This window comes from Homarus americanus, unplaced genomic scaffold (assembly GCF_018991925.1).
Source record: "Homarus americanus isolate GMGI-L3 unplaced genomic scaffold, GMGI_Hamer_2.0 scaffold41366, whole genome shotgun sequence".
NCBI lineage: Eukaryota > Metazoa > Arthropoda > Malacostraca > Decapoda > Nephropidae > Homarus > Homarus americanus.
This window is the reverse complement of record NW_024723541.1, coordinates 5805078-5822059: the sequence shown is the minus strand read 5'-3', so window position 1 is coordinate 5822059 and position 16982 is coordinate 5805078. Positions and strand designations below refer to the sequence as shown.

Below are 16982 nucleotides of genomic sequence, written 5' to 3'. Positions count from 1 at the left end.
TAGTGAGGTGTTGGTGGTGGTAGTGAGTGTTGGTGAGGTGTAGTGAGGTTTGGTGCTGGTGGTGGTAGTGAGTGTTGGTGGTGGTAGTGAGTGTTGGTGCTGGTGGTGGTAGTGAGTGTTGGGCTGGTGGTGGTAGTGAGTGTTGGTGCTGGTGAGTGAGGTGTTGGTGGTGGTAGTGAGTGTTGGTGCTGGTGGTGGTGGTGCTGGAAGTGAGTGTTGGTGCTGGTGTGGTAGTGAGTGTTGAGGCTGGTGGTAGTGAGTGTTGGTGGTGGTAGTGAGTGTTGGTGCTGGTAGTGAGTGTTGGTGTAGTGAGTGTTGGTGCTGGTAGTGAGTGTTGGTGCTGGTAGTGAGTGTTGGTGCTGGTAGTGAGTGTTGGTGGTGGTAGTGAGTGTTGGTGCTGGTAGTGAGGTGTTGGTGCTGGTAGTGAGTGTTGGTGCTGGTGGTGGTAGTGAGTGTTGGTGCTGGTGGTGGTGAGTGAGTGTTGGTGCTGGTAGTGAGTGTTGGTGGTGGTGGTGGTGGTGTTGGTGCTGGTGGTGGTGAGTGAGGTGTTGGTGCTGGTGGTGGTGAGTGAGGTGTTGGTGCTGGTGAGTGTTGGTGCTGGTGAGTGAGTGTTGGTGCTGGTGATGGTAGTGGTAGTGGTGGTGGTAATGGTGGTGTTGGTGGTGGTGGTGAGGTGTTGGTGGTGGTGGTGGTGAGTGGGTGTTGGTGGTGAGTGAGGTGTTGGTGGTGTGGTGGTGAGTGTTGGTGCTGGTAGTGAGTGTTGGTGGTGTAGTGAGTGTTGGAGGTGGTGGTGTGGGGTGGTAGTGGAGTGTTGGTGCTGTGGTGAGGTGCTGGTGGTGGTATGATGAGTGTTAGTGTTGGTGGGTAGTAGTAGGTGTTGGTGCTGGTGAGGTGGTAGTGAGGTGTTGGTGGCGGTGGTGGTGAGTGAGTGTTGGTGCTGGGTGGTGGTGGTGAGTGGGTGGTGGTGGTGGTAGTGAGGTGTTGGTGCTGGTGGTGGTAGTGAGTGTTGGTGCTGGTGAGTGAGGTGTTGGTGCTGGTGAGGTGGCAGTGGTGTTGAGTGCTGGTGGTGGTAGTGAGGTGAGGGTGAGTGTTGGTGCTGGTGGTGGTGAGTGAGTGTTGGTGCTGGTGGTGGTGATGAGTGTTGGTGCTGGTGGTGGTAGTGGTGGTGGTGGTAGTGAGTGTTGGTGGTGGTAGTGAGTGTTGTGTTGAGGTGGTAGTGAGTGTTGGTGGTGGTAGTGAGTGTTGGTGGTGGTAGTGAGTGTTGGAGCTGGTGGTGGTGAGTGAGTGTTGGTGCTGGTGGTGGTAGTGGGTGTTGGTGGTGGTGGTGAGTGGTGCTGGGTGGTGGTGGTGGGTGTTGGTGCTGGTGGTGGGGTGGAGTGAGGTGTTGAGTGCTGGTGGTGGTGAGTGAGTGTTGAGGGTGGTGGTAGGGAGTGTTGGTGCTGGTGGTGGTGAGTGAGTGTTGGTGCTGGTGGTGGTAGGTGGAGTGAGTGTTGAGTGCTGGTGGTGGTAGTGAGTGTTGGTGGTGGTAGTGAGTGTTGGTCTAGTGTGGGTGGTAGTGAGGTGTTGGTGCTGGTGGTGGTAGTGAGTGTTGGTGCTGGTGAGGTGGTGAGTGAGTGTTGGTGCTGGTGGTGAGAGTGTTGGGTGCTGGTGAGGTGAGGAGGAGGTGTTGTTGTGGTGGTAGTGAGTGTTGGTGGGTGAGGTAGTGTTGGTGGGGTGGTGGTGAGGTGTTGGTGGTGGTAGTGAGGTGTTGGTGGTGGTAGTGAGTGTTGGTGCTGGTGGGTGGGGGAGGTAGTGAGTGTTGGTGCTGGGTGGTGGTAGTGAGTGTTAGTGGTGGTAGTGAGTGTTGGTGCTGGTGGTGGTGATGAGTGTTGGTGCTGGGGTGGTGGTAGTGAGTGTTGGTGCTGGTGGTGGTAGTGAGGTGGTGGTAGGGGTGTTGAGGGGTGGTGAGGTGAGGTGTGGGAGGTGAGTGAGTGTTGGTGCTGAGGTGGGGTGGTGGTGTTGGTGCTGGTGGTGGTGAGTGAGTGTTGGTGGTGGTGGAGGGGTGTTGGTGCTGGTGGGGAGTGAGTGAGTGTTGGTGCTGGTGTGGTGGTGGTGAGTGGTGGTGCTGGTGGTGGTGGTGGTGTTAGTGTGGTGGTGGTGAGTGGTGTGGTGGTGAGTGTTGGTGCTGGTGGTGGTAGTGAGTGTTGGTGCTGGTGTGGTGAGTGAGTGTTGGTGCTGGTGGTGGTGAGTGAGTGTTGGTGCTTGTGGTGGTGGTAGTTAGTGTTGGTGGTGGTGGTGGAGTGTTGTTGGTGGTAGTGTGAGTGTTGGTGCTGGGTGGTGGGGTTTGGGTGGTGGTGAGTGTTGGTGGTGGTGAGTGAGGTGTTGGTGGTGGTAGTGGAGTGTTGGTGCTGGTGGGTGGTGAGTGGGTGTTGGTGCTGAAGTGGAGTGTTGGTGCTGGTGGTGGTGGTGAGTGAGGTGTTGGTGCTGGTGGTGGTAGTGGTGGTGGTGAGGTGGTAGTGAGTGTTGTTGGTGGTGGTGAGTGTTGGTGGTGGTGGTGAGTGTTGGTGGTGGTGGTGGTGGTGGGTGTGGAGTGAGTGTTGGAGCTGGTGTGGTGTGGTGAGTGAGTGTTGGTGCTGGGTGGTGGTAGTGAGTGTTGGTGGTGGTGGTGAATGTTAGTTGCTGGTGGTGGTTGGAGTGTGTTGTGCTGGTGGTGGTGGTGAGTGTTGGTGCTGGTGTGGTGGTAGAGTGAGTGTTGTTGGTGGTGGTAAGTGTTGGTGGTGGTGGGGTGTGGTGCTGGTGGTGGTGAGTGGTGTGGTGCTGGTGTTGGTGGTGAGGTGTTGGTGCTGGTGGTGGTGAGTGGGTGTTGGTGCTGGTGGTGGTGAGTGAGGTGTTGGTGGTGGTGGGGAGTGTTGGTGCTGGTGGTGGTGGGTGTTGGTGGTGGTGAGGTGAGGTAGTGAGTGTTGGTGCTGGTGGTGGTAGGGAGTGTTGGTGCTGGTGGTAGTGGAGTGTTGGTGGGGTGGTGGGGAGTGTTGGTGGCTGGTGGTGGTAGTGAGGTGTTGGTGCTGGTGGTGAGTGTTGGTGCTGGTGGTGGTGGTGAGTGTTGGTGCTGGTGGTTGTGGTGAGTGTTGGTGCTGGTGGTGGTAGTGAGTGTTGGTGCTGGTGGTGGTGGTGAGTGTTGGTGCTTGCTGGTGATGGTGGTGGTGGTGGGTGGTGGTGGGTGGTGGTGGTGGTGGATGTTGGTGCTGGTGGTGGTGGTGAGTGTTGGTGCTGGTGGTAGTGGTGGTGGGAGGTGGTGGTGGGTGGTGTGGTGAGGTGAGTGTTGGTGGTGGTGGTGAGGTGGGGTGGTGGTGGTGGTGGATGTTGGTGCTGAGGTGGTGGTGGTGGTGTTGGTGTGGTGGTGGTGCTGGTGGTGGTAGTGAGTGTTGGTGCTGGTGGTGGTAGTGAGGTGTTGGTGCTGGTTGGTGGTGGTGTTGGTGGTGGGAGAGTGTTAGTGGTGGTGGTGAGTGTTGGTGCTTGTGGTGCTGGTGGTGGTAGGTGTTGTGGTGGTGGTGAGTGTTGGTGCTGGTGGTGGTGAGTGAGTGTTGGTGCTGGTGGTGGTGAGTGAGTGTTGTTGGTGGTGGTGAGTGAGTGTTGGTGGAGTGGTGGTGGTGAGGTGTTGGACTGGTGGGTGGTAGTGAGTGTTGGGACTGGGTGGTGTGGTGGTGAGTGTTGGTGCTGGTGGTGGTATGAGTGTTGGTGCTGGTGGTGGTAGTGAGGTGTTGGTGTTGGTGGTGGTAGTGGTGTTGTGCTGGTGGTGGTAGGTTAGGTTAGGTTAAGGTTAGACCATTATTATTTATCATAAACGACATAGATATCGGCATTGACAGCAACATAAAATAAATTCTGATGACACTAAAATAGGACATGTTATTAGCTGGCCAAGGACTCAACAAAACTACAGGAAGATCTAAACAAATTTTCGAATGGTCTGAAAAATGGAGGATAATTGCGTGGACAAGTGTAAAGTACTCAGTATAGGAGATGTAAACAGGAAACCAGACCAGATGAACAATGATGCCATAGAAATCCGACTAGAGAGATTTAAGGTAATAATGATAAATGGAACCTTAAGCCAAGTAAACAATGTGTTTTTGCTCGTAACAAGGCTAATAAAGTACTTGGGTTCATACAAAGTGTAGTTACAAGACTAGGGTCATCCTAAAACTGTATCTTGCTCTTGTGAGACCACACCTGGATTACGCACTTCAGTTCTGGTCACGTATTACAGAATGGATATAGAATCATTGGAAAGAATTCAGAGGAGAATGACAAGACTAATCCAGGGCATTAGGAACCTTGAGTATAGAGACAGGTTAAAGCACTTTAATTTACACTCCCTCGAGAGAGCGTAGAGCGAGGCGACCTGATAGAGGTGTATAAGGTAAGGAGTAGGGCTAAACAAGGGACATTACAAGGTACTCAAACTATCAGGAGCGAACTCGTAACAATGGTTTTAAATTAGACAAATTTAGATTTAGGCGTGAAATAGGTAAACACTGGTTTGGAAACAGAGTAGTGGATGAATGGAACAAGATACCAAATATCATCATAAACTCGAATACGCTGAATAGCTTCAAACATAGGTTGGATGCTTATATGAGCAATAGGGATTGGGTGTAAACGGGACTGCCCAGTATGGACCAATAGGCCCGCTGTAGTTTCCTCCATTCTTATGTTCTTATGGTGTGGTAGTTGGTGCTGGTGGTGAGTGTTGGGGAAAATTGATCCACTTAATGTTGTTTCATATAACGTTGCGTTTTGAGGTAACCTAACCTCGGCATTTAGCGAGGACTTACTATATTTCAAATAAATTCTTTGTTTAGTTCTATACATAAAGGATAACTTATTCCCAACTGCGTGAGTACAGGAGTGTAAGGTAGTGTGTCTGGCCTCGCACTTTGTTATTCACATTTGCATGAGAGGTTATTTAACCCCATTGTGTGCTTGGTGTTATATATGGGAACTGATATAGCTACTAAGTGCAAAAAAGTGGATACAATCTTAATATGTCGGCTATCTTGCCATTAGAGATAAAGTGTTGCGCCATTTCACACACAGTGTGCTTGGACCTGTCCCTAAAAGGCTTTATCTTCACACAGTCAAGGATGTAGTGTTCGAGTGTGTGGCCATATGTCTGGCCACACAATTTACATTTAGTCTTGTTTACATCTGCTTGAGGAACATACTGCCAGAGATAATTATATCCTAACCTTAGTCCAGTGGTTATTACATCTTGTAATCGAGTGATCTTGTTACTTGCTCCATTAACATGTATCACTTGATACCTCTCATTATGGCAAACAATGGATAGACTAGTGCCTGTTTGCACTTGTCTGCTTGTGTCAAATTCATCAATAAGTTCCTTCCTAATTACAGTTTTAAGGGTTCTTTGTGATAGGCCAAGATTGAAGCAGTAATATCTCCATTAGCCAGAATCCCTCAAACTCAAAACTCTCTGATAGCAAGAATTGAAATTTTCTATAAAAAAAAATCGTTGTCAAAGCAGGAATTTTCTTGAAAATTCCTGCTTTGAGAATGATTTTCTGAGGTACTGTACACATTTTCTGGAAAATTCCGAGAGAATATTCCCAATAGGGGTACCTGGAAAATTCTGAGGATGAGGGATATTTTTCTGGGTTTGAGAGATAATGTAATGGGTAATTTCTGAAACTTCCTAGAACAATTTACCCATTACCTGGAAAATTCCAGGGATGAGGGATTTTTTTTTTGAGACATGATATAATGGTTATTTTCTGGAACTTCCGAGGAAAAAAATTTCGTTACCCAGAAAATTCTGGGGGTGAGGGATCTTTTACTGGCTTTGAGAGAGTTGTCTCATTACCTGGAAATCTCTCATTCCCAGAAGTGCTCTGTACCAATTGTTCCAGCTAACGGAGATATCACTGTATATTAACAATGTCTTTGTTTGATGCAAGTTTGGCGAGGGCATCAACTCTGTCATGTTCTTTGAGGCCTATGTGAAAGGGGATCCACAACAGTTTGATCTTGACATCCCGGTCAACAAGGCACGCATATTTGTGTCTGGCTTCAGAGACAAGAGCGTGACAACTTGAGTTGAGGGTGTCAAGGGCAGGTATGTAAGGATAGAGAGTCAGTGATGATGAGACTGTCAATGACAGCAGTTTCAATAAATTTGATATCTGTGAGTATGGCAACTAATTAAATTTGTAGAAAGGATGCCCAGTTGTTAATTCTAACTCCTTTCTCAATTCAGAGGAGAATGACAGAATTCAGAGGAGAATGACAAGACTAATCCCGGGCATTAGGAACCTTGAGTACAGAGACAAGTTAAAGCATCTTAATTTGCACTCCCTCCAGAGATGGAGAGTAAGAGGCGATATGATAGAGGTGCATAAATAGAAGTCAGGGCTGAACAAAGAGGACATTACCAAGGTACTCAAACTATCCAACCAGGAGTGAACTCGTAACAATGGTTTTAAATTACAGTATATAAATTTAGATTTAGGCGCAAAATAGGTAAACATTGGTTTGGAAACAGAGTAGTGGACGAGTGGAACAAGTTACCAAATATAATCATTAACTCGAATACACTGGATAGCTTCAAACATAGGTTGGATGGATATATGAGCAATAGGGGTTGGGTGTAAATGGGACTGCCCAGTATGGGCACGCTGCAGTTTCCTCCATTCTTCTTATGTATTACAGTTAGGTTGAGTCACAACGATAGCACTTCCAGCCCTCCCACAGGCGGAGTTAAATGATCGATCAGTGTAGATGGTCTGTGTGATATTATCATCAGTCTGTAGAGTGTGTATGTGTTCAAGAGCTCTCACTTTGGCAGTGTGTTGTAGATAAATACTTTGTATAATTAATTTTTTAGGCTGATATGTCGGTATTGTGATATCGAAGGGAACTGTCAGCCAGGGTGGCAGGAAGTACTGTTGTCTCAACTTTGTACAGATGGTCTAGTGAATGTTGGTGGTGATGGAGTGTGTTGGTGGTGGTGATGGAGATTGTTGTTGGTGGTGATGGAGATTGGTGATGGTGAGTGTTGTTGGTGGTGATGGTGAGTGTTGTTGGTGGTGATGGTGAGTGTTGTTGGTGGTGATGGTGAGTTTTGTTGGTGGTGATGGTGAGTGTTGTTTGGTGATGGTGGAGGCAGGGTGATGGTTAGTGTTGCTGGTAGTGATGGTGAGTGTTGTTGGTGGTGATGGAGATTGGTGATGGTGAGTGTTGTTGGTGGTGATGGTGAGTGTTGTTGATGGTGATGGAGATTGTTGTTGGTGATGATGGTGAGTGTTGTTGGTCGTGATGGTTAGTGTTGGTGGTGGTGACGGTTAGTGTTGTTGGTGATGGTGAGTGTTGCTGGCGGTGATGGTGAATGGTGATGGAGATTGTTGTTGGTGGTGATGGTGAGTGTTGTTGGTGGTGGGAGTGGTGGTGGCGGTGGTAGTAGAGGCGGTGGCGGTAGTGGTTTCATTATATGTAACAATGACAACATGCATTACCATCTCTCGCAGGCCACAGCTGACTCCTGGCACATGTCTCAGAAAAATGGACTTCTTTAACAATTATTCTACTCTATAAAAACAAAGTGGCTAAGAAATAAATTAAATATAATATAAAACTATAAAATACAAAAAATGAAGAGCATGGGTGTGTGAGATGCCAATGTGTGTGTGTAGGTGGATGGCTATGACTAGGTCTCCGACTCGCCAGCCTAGCCACTGCATTTATTGTTGCCTTTAATGAGAATATAATAGTAGTAAAAAAAATAATTGAAATTCTCTAATGTGGCTTAAAAATAAAGAATATATAATAAAAAAAAGAAAAAGAGGAGCATAAGTGTGTATATGTGAGAAGTGAACATGTATGGAGGCGGTTCTAGCCAAGGCCTTGGCTATAAACTAAGTGGCCGACTCGCCAGCCCAGCTGCTTCATATATTGTTACTTGTAATGAAACTATAAAAGTTGTGAAAAATCATTACAATATTCTAATGTTACTTAGATATATGAAAAATATATAAAACTATACAATAAGACAAATAAAGTGGATATGTGGGAAGTTAATGTGTTATGGAGTGGTTACTTCTTCGTGTTTGGTCAATTTTCTCTTCCTGAGGATGAAGATTGTGGCTTTGGGTCGTTGCGGGGCTTTCATTAACCTAACCCCAACATTGTTTAAGGGGTATGTGTACTGTACTTTACTAAGATCTGGGAAGCCTTTATTCCCACGGACATACATACATATGCGTCTGTATGTTTGTATTTTTGGTAAATTTGTATAAGTGCACCCAACTCTGTTAGAATGTCAAATATATTTTTTTCTAGTGTATTTATGTGCGTTTAGATCGGTTATGACATTCATTCCGTCGGAAATTGGCCGTTAGGGCTTCCCCAAAAAATGGCTAAGCGAATACAAAATACACAAAAATACACTAGAAAAACATAAACTTGACCTGACCTGACCTGACCTAACCTAACTGACTCTCACCATGTGATGGAATCACTTATTTCTTACCTTATTGGCCTGGTTCACGTTTGTTGTTGGAGTTACCACAATGCCACATATGTTGGTCTTGACGACATTTACATTCGTTCTTGCACTTAGGACAATCAGCTCCATATAATTTAAGTGACACCCATCGCAGACTTCCATGGTCGGAAATTAATTTGAATTTTTGAAATATGAGACCTAAAATAAAAATCGAATTTGATTGGGCCCAAAATACCACAAATTAAACCACAAATCATTTTAATTGGTTGCAAAAAAAAAAAAAAAACGCTTTTGATTGGCCGTGTGACGTGTACGGGAAGGCATGCGCGTGATGATTCATGAAAGAGACACCCAGTGTGGGAGGTGAGGTAGGCAATAATGGTGGAAGATTAATGGAAGAAAATAGAGAAAATTTTGGATACGCTACCCAAGTTATTATACATTTGCTAGGGTACTGCAATAGAAGAAAATTTTCTTATAATTAGACATCTTATTCGAATATGATAATAGATTAGGGGTAGGTATGTTGGGTGCGGATATTCAATTATACCGTATTTTTGTTAATGGATTTGTGTGTGTGTGCGTGTGTGTTTATACACGTATAAAATGATATACAGTTGGGTCTTCATTTACGCGGTCAATTGAACCCGCGGAGTACCGCGTAAAACGAGAAACGCGTAAATGAAATAACAGAACATATGGGATTAATTGATATAGAGACTGGGCCGACCCCCAAACTCCACTTTTTCCGACACAATACCTACTTGCAGTAAAAATAACATCTTAATTTTATGATGGTATGCACATACAATTAATATTTAAGAGAAATACAGTCACCAGTTAATGTCCATATGACATCACCGATAACGCAACAGCGACATACTGCGCAACCTTACTCGCGCCACTTACCCTCGCTTTGGTCAAACATGGCGGGAGGTTTGAATTCAAAATGGCGAGGCGCGGCTGGACATCCAGCTCCTCTCCGCGTAAATGACCAAAATTACCACATAATTAAAGCATTTCATTCTGGCAAGGCACCGCGTAAATAACCATACGCATAAATCCAGACTCAACTGTAGAAGATGTCTATTAATATACTGTATCTGCAGTAGAGCGATGCTGCCTTACGTAATAATACCTGTGATGTATTACATTAAAAAAAAAATTATTCTAATACATACTTTGATTTTGGAGAATTAATAGGGTGATAAGGGACATCTTTACTGCACCCAATCAAATCCTGTCGCCTCTCAACAATGCCCCATGGAGCGATTCCAACACTGACGACACGACCACTACGGACTCTGAGTGGGCTCTCGGACACAAGTGATTCTCCAACTTGTCTGGTAACACCTGTCAAGAATATGACATAAGAGAAGCCATTCAGTACAACCTGGAAAAGATATCAATTACATTGCGTCCTTACTGTCTAAAGCTATTGCTTTGGATGTAGAATTCCATTTATGAAACGTGTAAAACTGCTGGTAAGTTAAAAAGACATGTCTCTATTCACTTATTATCTACATTTATCTATGAAATATCTATCTTCTTATTAATCTTCCTTCATTCATCCTTATTAAGATAAAGCTTGTACACAAATGTAAACAGTTCTTACACTGATGGTCTGAACTAACCCATGACATTAATCTGATCATAATACACAATATCCTCGTTAATTTGACGAGAAAGGGACTCTAGGTCACTCGAATTACCAAAAAATCCGGTGTTTAACACATGTTGAGTGTTGGCAACATTGTTCGGGAAAGCAGAAATGATCAGCTGTTATCACTCTGTAAACAAGAGACCTGGGGCCGCATACTCAAAACACCTCATAAGTTACGTATAGTAGCGAGATACAGTACCATATATTACAGACTCCTTACAGTCGCGTAAATTTCCCATACTCAAAATTTAATTACAGTCCCATAAGCAGTCCGTAACTCTAGTGTTTACTTTGTAAATTCAGTTCTCTTGTCCGAAGGTAGATGGCAGTGCAGGAGCTAGTTGGCCAATCGGCGCTCAGTTAACAAAATCATCAACCAATCACAAGAGAAGGAGAAATCAGCTGAGATCGACGCACGTGATATTAATAGATGAAGGACCTACTTGTGACAAGGATATGTGTGTGAAATACAGTGTGTGAAGCATAAGAAATCGCCTGCATAAGAAGATCACATCAAATTGAAAGTATGGTGTGTAATGTGAAGTACATATGTGTGAAGTATCGCTGTGTGAATATGTGTGTACGGTGTGTGAAGTATACGCCATGTGTGTGAAATATCACGGTGCCCAAGTGTGAAGTGATACGCCATGGTGTGTGAAGACATCATTATGGTGTGTGTGAAAGACATGCCATGGTGTGTGTATGCCATAAGAAGATACTATGGTGAAGACACATGTGAAGATATCGCCATAAGGTGTGAAGGACACATGTGGTGAAGACACGCCATGGTGTGTCACTGTGAAGGTGGGTGTGAAAACGCCCATATGGTGAAGACATGTATGGTGTGTGTGTGATACCATGGTGTGTGAAACATATCACATACATGTGTGAAGTGTGTGTGAAGTGCAGTATGGTGTGTGAAATACCAAGTGAAGACAACCATGGTGTGTGAAATACGTCAGGTGATAGTATATCATACAGTGTGAAATACTCCACAGTGTGTAACATACACGCCATGGTGAAGTATACATGCAGGTGAAATATCACGGTGTGTGAAGCATACTATGGTGTGGTAAATATCTGGTTGCGTGTGAAACACCATGGTGTGTGGACCGGTGAAGTATGGTGTGTGAAACATGCCATGTGTGTGCGAACATACCCGGTGTGACACCATGGTGGTGAAGCTATAGTGTGTGAAGTATGGTGAAGCATACCAATAATACATATGGTGTGTGAAGGACACTATGGGTGTACATTATAGTGTGAATGACACGCCATGGTGTGTGAAGTATACACCACGGTGTGGCATGGTGTGTGAGAAACGCCATGGTGTGTGAAGAACGATGTCATGTAGCCACATGGTGTGTGTGTGAAGGATACCATGGTGTGTGAAGAACGTTGGTGTGTGACAGCCACTATCGACACCATGGTGTGTAATTGTGTGAAGTACAATGGTGTGAAGACACCCTATGGTGTGGTAACACACGCCTATGGTGTGTGGAAGTATCACATACGCCATGGTGTGTGAAGTATACGCCATGGTGTGTGAAGTGGCAAAAAGAAAGAAAATAATCTTAGGGAAGTTGGACTCAAGAAGTACAGTCAAATTGAAGAATCATGCCTGGGAAATATTGTGACACGAATCCCCCACAATGTTGAGGTCAGGCAGAAGTTTTCCGATGTACAGTGTACGTGTAAGCGTGAAGAGTAAAGCAGCACAAGATAAAAAAATATACCAGTGGAACAAGTAAGTCCTAATATTGTTAGCCTAGGGATTGATTTCCACTCTGAAACCAACTTAACTCTGTTTTTTCTGAGGCTTGCTAAGATTTGAGGTGGTTGTAAAGTCAAGGAGGTAGTGTATGGAGGCTATTCATCGTGAATTAATACACATATTTTCCTTATATGAGCACATTCATTAAAAGAAACATCGTTCTTAAAAGTTTGCTGTGTGAGTAATTAGTAAAAACTGTACAGCCGATAAATGAACCCAAAGACTAGTCAGTATTACTGCTACTAATTGCCCCACAACTTTTGGATTTTCTTAATATACCTATCATATAGTCGAGACAATTTTAAAACACTCTTCATTGTGTCACAAATGACCTAGAACGGAGATATTTAACATCCTTCTGGGTGGTCCAGGGTGGCGGAGCCCACCCGTTGGTAAGGAAGTTAGGTAAGGTTAGGTAGGTTTGGTTAGTGCTATCATACTACATATTAGTAATTTCATTATTTCCGACGGTAATGAAGGTCATAATATGTAGCTTGACATAGAATTACTCATAATTTCTTCTTTTTTTTTATTGCGTTAATTTTGATTCATCAAGTGGTTTAATTTCATATTTTGCATAGATTAATATGCAAATCTTAATTTGTTAGGCTTATAGGCAATGATGTTCTACCTTTCGAGTTTACAACCAATACAAGTTGAAAAAATCTGGCTGCGATTATTGTTTTTCTCTATTTTACACCACAATGTTTGTTACAGTAAATCTAATTTACTTTTGACAGAGATAGAGGAGAATTTGGGGGGCAAAGGCCCCCGGTAGGTAGGATACAACTACAATGATAGGTTAGGTTAGAATGTATTGAACTATTTCAATAGATTCCTTTATGACTGTATGATTCCTACCAAATATAACATAGTAGCGTACAGTGTATGTAACCACAGCTCACAGTAAGAAAGTTTGTAATTGTTTTTTCTCTTGAAGGAGGCAGCCCCAAAATTGAAAATACATACACTGCAATTGAAGAAGCAGTTCTTCAACTCTTAGATCCAGCCTCTATACATGAGATTCCAGGGATTTGGGAAAATGAAGAACCTATTGATGGTAATTCACTCGACATACTTTTCCAACGCTCTGATATATTTTGTTCTTTTCTGTCCTTGTTTTTATTTTAAACAATACTTTTGGTGCCCTATTTTCAGTTTTATAGGTTAAATCTTATTTTTTAAATATAATGAATTTGTGTATATTTTTTTTTAAATTAAACAACATTAGTTAGATGGTTTCATTTTTAGCTGGCTTATTGCTTCCCTAGGTTAGATGATATTAAATGTTTTTATAAATCATATTTTAATTGAAAAAATTGAGAAGTGAAAATATATAAGAAATTTACCGGCTGGAGCTAAATGCTCTATATTATAATTAAATCCATTTATAATATTGTAACCAAGTTTCACTTAGTTGATATTTACAATTAAAACAATATTTTTTACACATACTTTTGGATGCTCAACACTATTTTTCAGACCATTTTTTCTATAAATTGAAATATATTTTTAATTATAATATTTCAAGCATACCCTAAACATAGACTTATATCAGGCTATTCTATATTTCTTTCCAGAAGAAAGAAAACAAACCCCCGGACCCTCAGGAGCTAGGTTTACGACTCTTCATTTAAGTGAGGAATCTATGTTTAGGCCGTTCAAGAGAAAGAGGATTCTCTAACCATTGTGCTGACTGAGGATATACAGGAACATGGTATAACAGTACCCATTGTGCTTTTAGAACCTGAAACTTCATCACATCAAAACATTCAGGAATCTTCATCATCCAGAACATATGTTGTAGAAAGATGTATCTCAAGCAAGACCTCTTGCTGCTGTCACGGAACAGCAAAGTAGGTCTCAAACCCCTTCTGCCACAGCTGATGATAACCAGACGAGGTCAACTTTAACTGGTGATCCCACTGATGAACCGGATTCATCTCAAATACCAATTACAAGTCATACTAGGAGCAGAAGTGGCAGCAGGCCACGAACCCCTTCTGCCCTAAAAGATGCAAATCTTATGCTGGAGGTGATTCAGGTTCAGTCACAAATGGGGGACAGTTTGGTAGAGCTTGTTAATTCTGTTCAGGAAATTGCCACCAACACTGACAAAATTTCATCCAACATGGTTAAACTTGTAGCTAACACCGAGTACATTGCATCTGCACTACAAACCATTGCAAAAACTGTGCAGTCAAAAAATCCTACCCCATGATACTGTTTGTGTTTAGGGTATGTGGAGTTGCTTACTTCTCCAAGAAGTCCTTTACTTTTGGTCAATGTGATAATAGCGTAGTTGAAAAGTCATCACACACTTATTATAATTTTTCCTTTGAGTGATTGTTATGAAACAAGACAGGGCATTTTAAATAATTTTGTAACTTTCACTTGCACCCTCTACTAGTCATGAGAATTTAACAGGAATATTAACCTCTCCATAAGTGAGTTAAAATCACAAAGGTAAGTGAAAGACACACACTTGTAAACTAATAACATGTGTTGTAGTGCTCCTACGGATATTGTTTACCCAGGTTTTGGGTACAAGTTCTTACCGTAAACAAATGTATAGCTTTGAAACCACAGTCATGTACTTCATTAAATTTTTTAAATATTCCTTTATTTTGTAATACATAGTTATTTTCCAGTTCAACTTGCTTTATTTATTAGTGAATATTTAAGGGTTATGAATCAAGTACGTAGGTTGCAACTGAAATAATGTTGCAATTTCACCAACAGCCTACTGTAATCATTGCTATTTACCACACATATGAACTTCTCCATAGAGCAAGTTGTTGCATTGATTCTTTCAGAAGGATGTGTGGCCTCATGCTAAATTGTATAGCTTAAGAAGCCAAGAGTTTGCTATTTTGTTTTCTTTATTACTTATAGTTGTACAGCATTTCTTTTAATATACAGGTACTGTATTGATGCAGCTACCTTCTATTCCTGAGAGTTCCTAGAGTAATTTTAGACATATGAAAATTATACTGTGTTCCATTTTTAAATCTTAAAACTTGAAACAATTACTGTACCAGTAGTTGTGTTAGTCTTTCAGAAGGATGTGGTGACCCATGTCAAATTGTGTAGTTTGAGAAGCAAATAGTTTCAATATTTCTTTATTGTTTAAAGTTCTCAAATATGTTTTACATAATGATGTTTTTTTCTTCAAAACTTGAGTGCCTTGAGTATTTAGTAATATTAAAAGTAAACTGTATCGTAATCAATTTTGCTCAAGAATATAGTAGATATATTATCTCAAAAATCACCAGCCTCAGCGACGGCGAAGTAAGCAGTTGGCCAAGATGAAGGCGTCATGTGTACTACCTGGATACTGTACTTGGTGCTGTAGCTTGTGATCAACCCGTTGGCATTACATACTACTTGCACATTGAGAGAGTGGTATCGCTTCCTGTTTACACATGTTCCTTCATTTTCACTTGGTGCTTTTATGGGTATGTGCATTCCATCAATTGCACCAATGACTCTTGCAAAGTTTCTAATTCTGGCAAAACCAGGCACAGTTCTTGCTATTTCTACAGCACCTGTTGGCAACTTTATTTCATTTCTTGCCCTAACAGAGAGAATTTGGGTCACATCTCTAATAATTCTACTGACATTAGCTTGGGTAAGACCAACTGTCTCACCAAGTACATTTTGGAAGAATCCACTTGCGTAAAATCTTAAGGCTACTAACACTTGCATGTGTGTGGGAACGGCACGAGATCTTGTCGTTCTCCACTTTAAAAATGGGTCTAATTCTTCACACAGTCTTAATATTTCAAGTCGAGGAAACCTATAGTATTTAAGTGGATTTTCATCGCTTATATTTATGGGATCTATAGGGTCCCGATATGTTCGTTCACGTCCTAAAGCTCGATCATATAGATAGACCAAAATCACCTCCATTGTAGGGTAAAAAAAAATGAGGTCCAAGTGTTGCAGCATCAATCTGCTGGAAAGAAATTATGCAATAAAAATGGAGTTATACAATCTGGGAGGTATGGAGTTATACGGGGGAGGTATGGAGTTATACGGGGAGGTATGGAGTTATACGGGGGAGGTATGGAGTTATACGGGGAGGTATGGAGTTATACGGGGGAGGTATGGAGTTATCTGTATGGAGTTATCGTATGGAGTTATGTATGAGTTATCATATGGAGTTATCTGGTATGGAGTTATCGGTATGAGTTATCGGAGGTATGGAGTTAAAGAGGAGGTATGGAGGAATATGGAGTTAAAAAGGGGGTATGGAATTATACGGGGGTGGTATGGAGTTATACGGGGGAGGTATGGAGTTATACGGGGGAGGTATGGAGTTATATGGGGGAGGTATGGAGTTATACGGGGGAGGTATGGAGTTATATGGGGGAGGTATGGAGTTATACGGGGGAGGTATGGAGTCATACGGGGGAGGTTAGCAAAAATGCTTTACAAGTTTGTTTGCTAAAGTAGTGTTTTCATGTTGATATAAACTTATTCCAAGTTTTATTAGGCCTAGAATAGAAGAGTTATGCTTGTGAAAAAAAAACAATTCACGGCCATAGGTCTTGTCTGGCTCTTAGGGGTAAAACACTGAAAAATGCACAGCGTGCTAAAATAACTGTACACATTTTAAACTGAATAAAATGGTTCAGTACGAAAGTAAATAAGAGTGTTAAAAGTATTTAAAAGACATCCTCTTGCCTCTTGTCTGTCAAATACTCGCATTTGAAACTGCTTTCTGGTAGGAACAGCAGCATTCTCAGCAGCTGTAGAGTCTTTTGACCCGTGTTCATTTTATGAGGTCGTAATATCTCCGTTAGCGAGAATCTTTAAAACCCGGAACTTTCCGATAGCCGGAATTGATATTTTCTCGAGCAATCGTTCCCAAAGCAGGAATTTGCCGGAAACTTATGGCTTAGGGAATGATTTTCAGAGGAACACATTTTCTGGAAATTATGAGAAAATTTTCCCAGATAACCAAGAAAACTTTTACAGAACGCGGAAAGTTCCGGAGATGGGGGATATTTTTCTGGGTTCGAGAGATGGTGTAATGGGCAATT

At 42.7% G+C, this 16982-nt stretch overlaps 1 protein-coding gene across 1 annotated transcript in view; it reads right to left on the bottom strand.

Annotated features, from left to right (window-relative positions):
* The window catches only part of LOC121863605 (transient receptor potential cation channel trpm-like), a gene marked incomplete at its 3' end in the record, with an annotated part of 120429 nt that overhangs the window by 57538 nt on the left and 45909 nt on the right, over window positions 1-16982 (bottom strand). Inside the window, 1 exon segment of the mRNA XM_042362333.1 lies at window positions 9679-9850. Coding sequence (XP_042218267.1) covers window positions 9679-9850 — 172 coding nt within the window.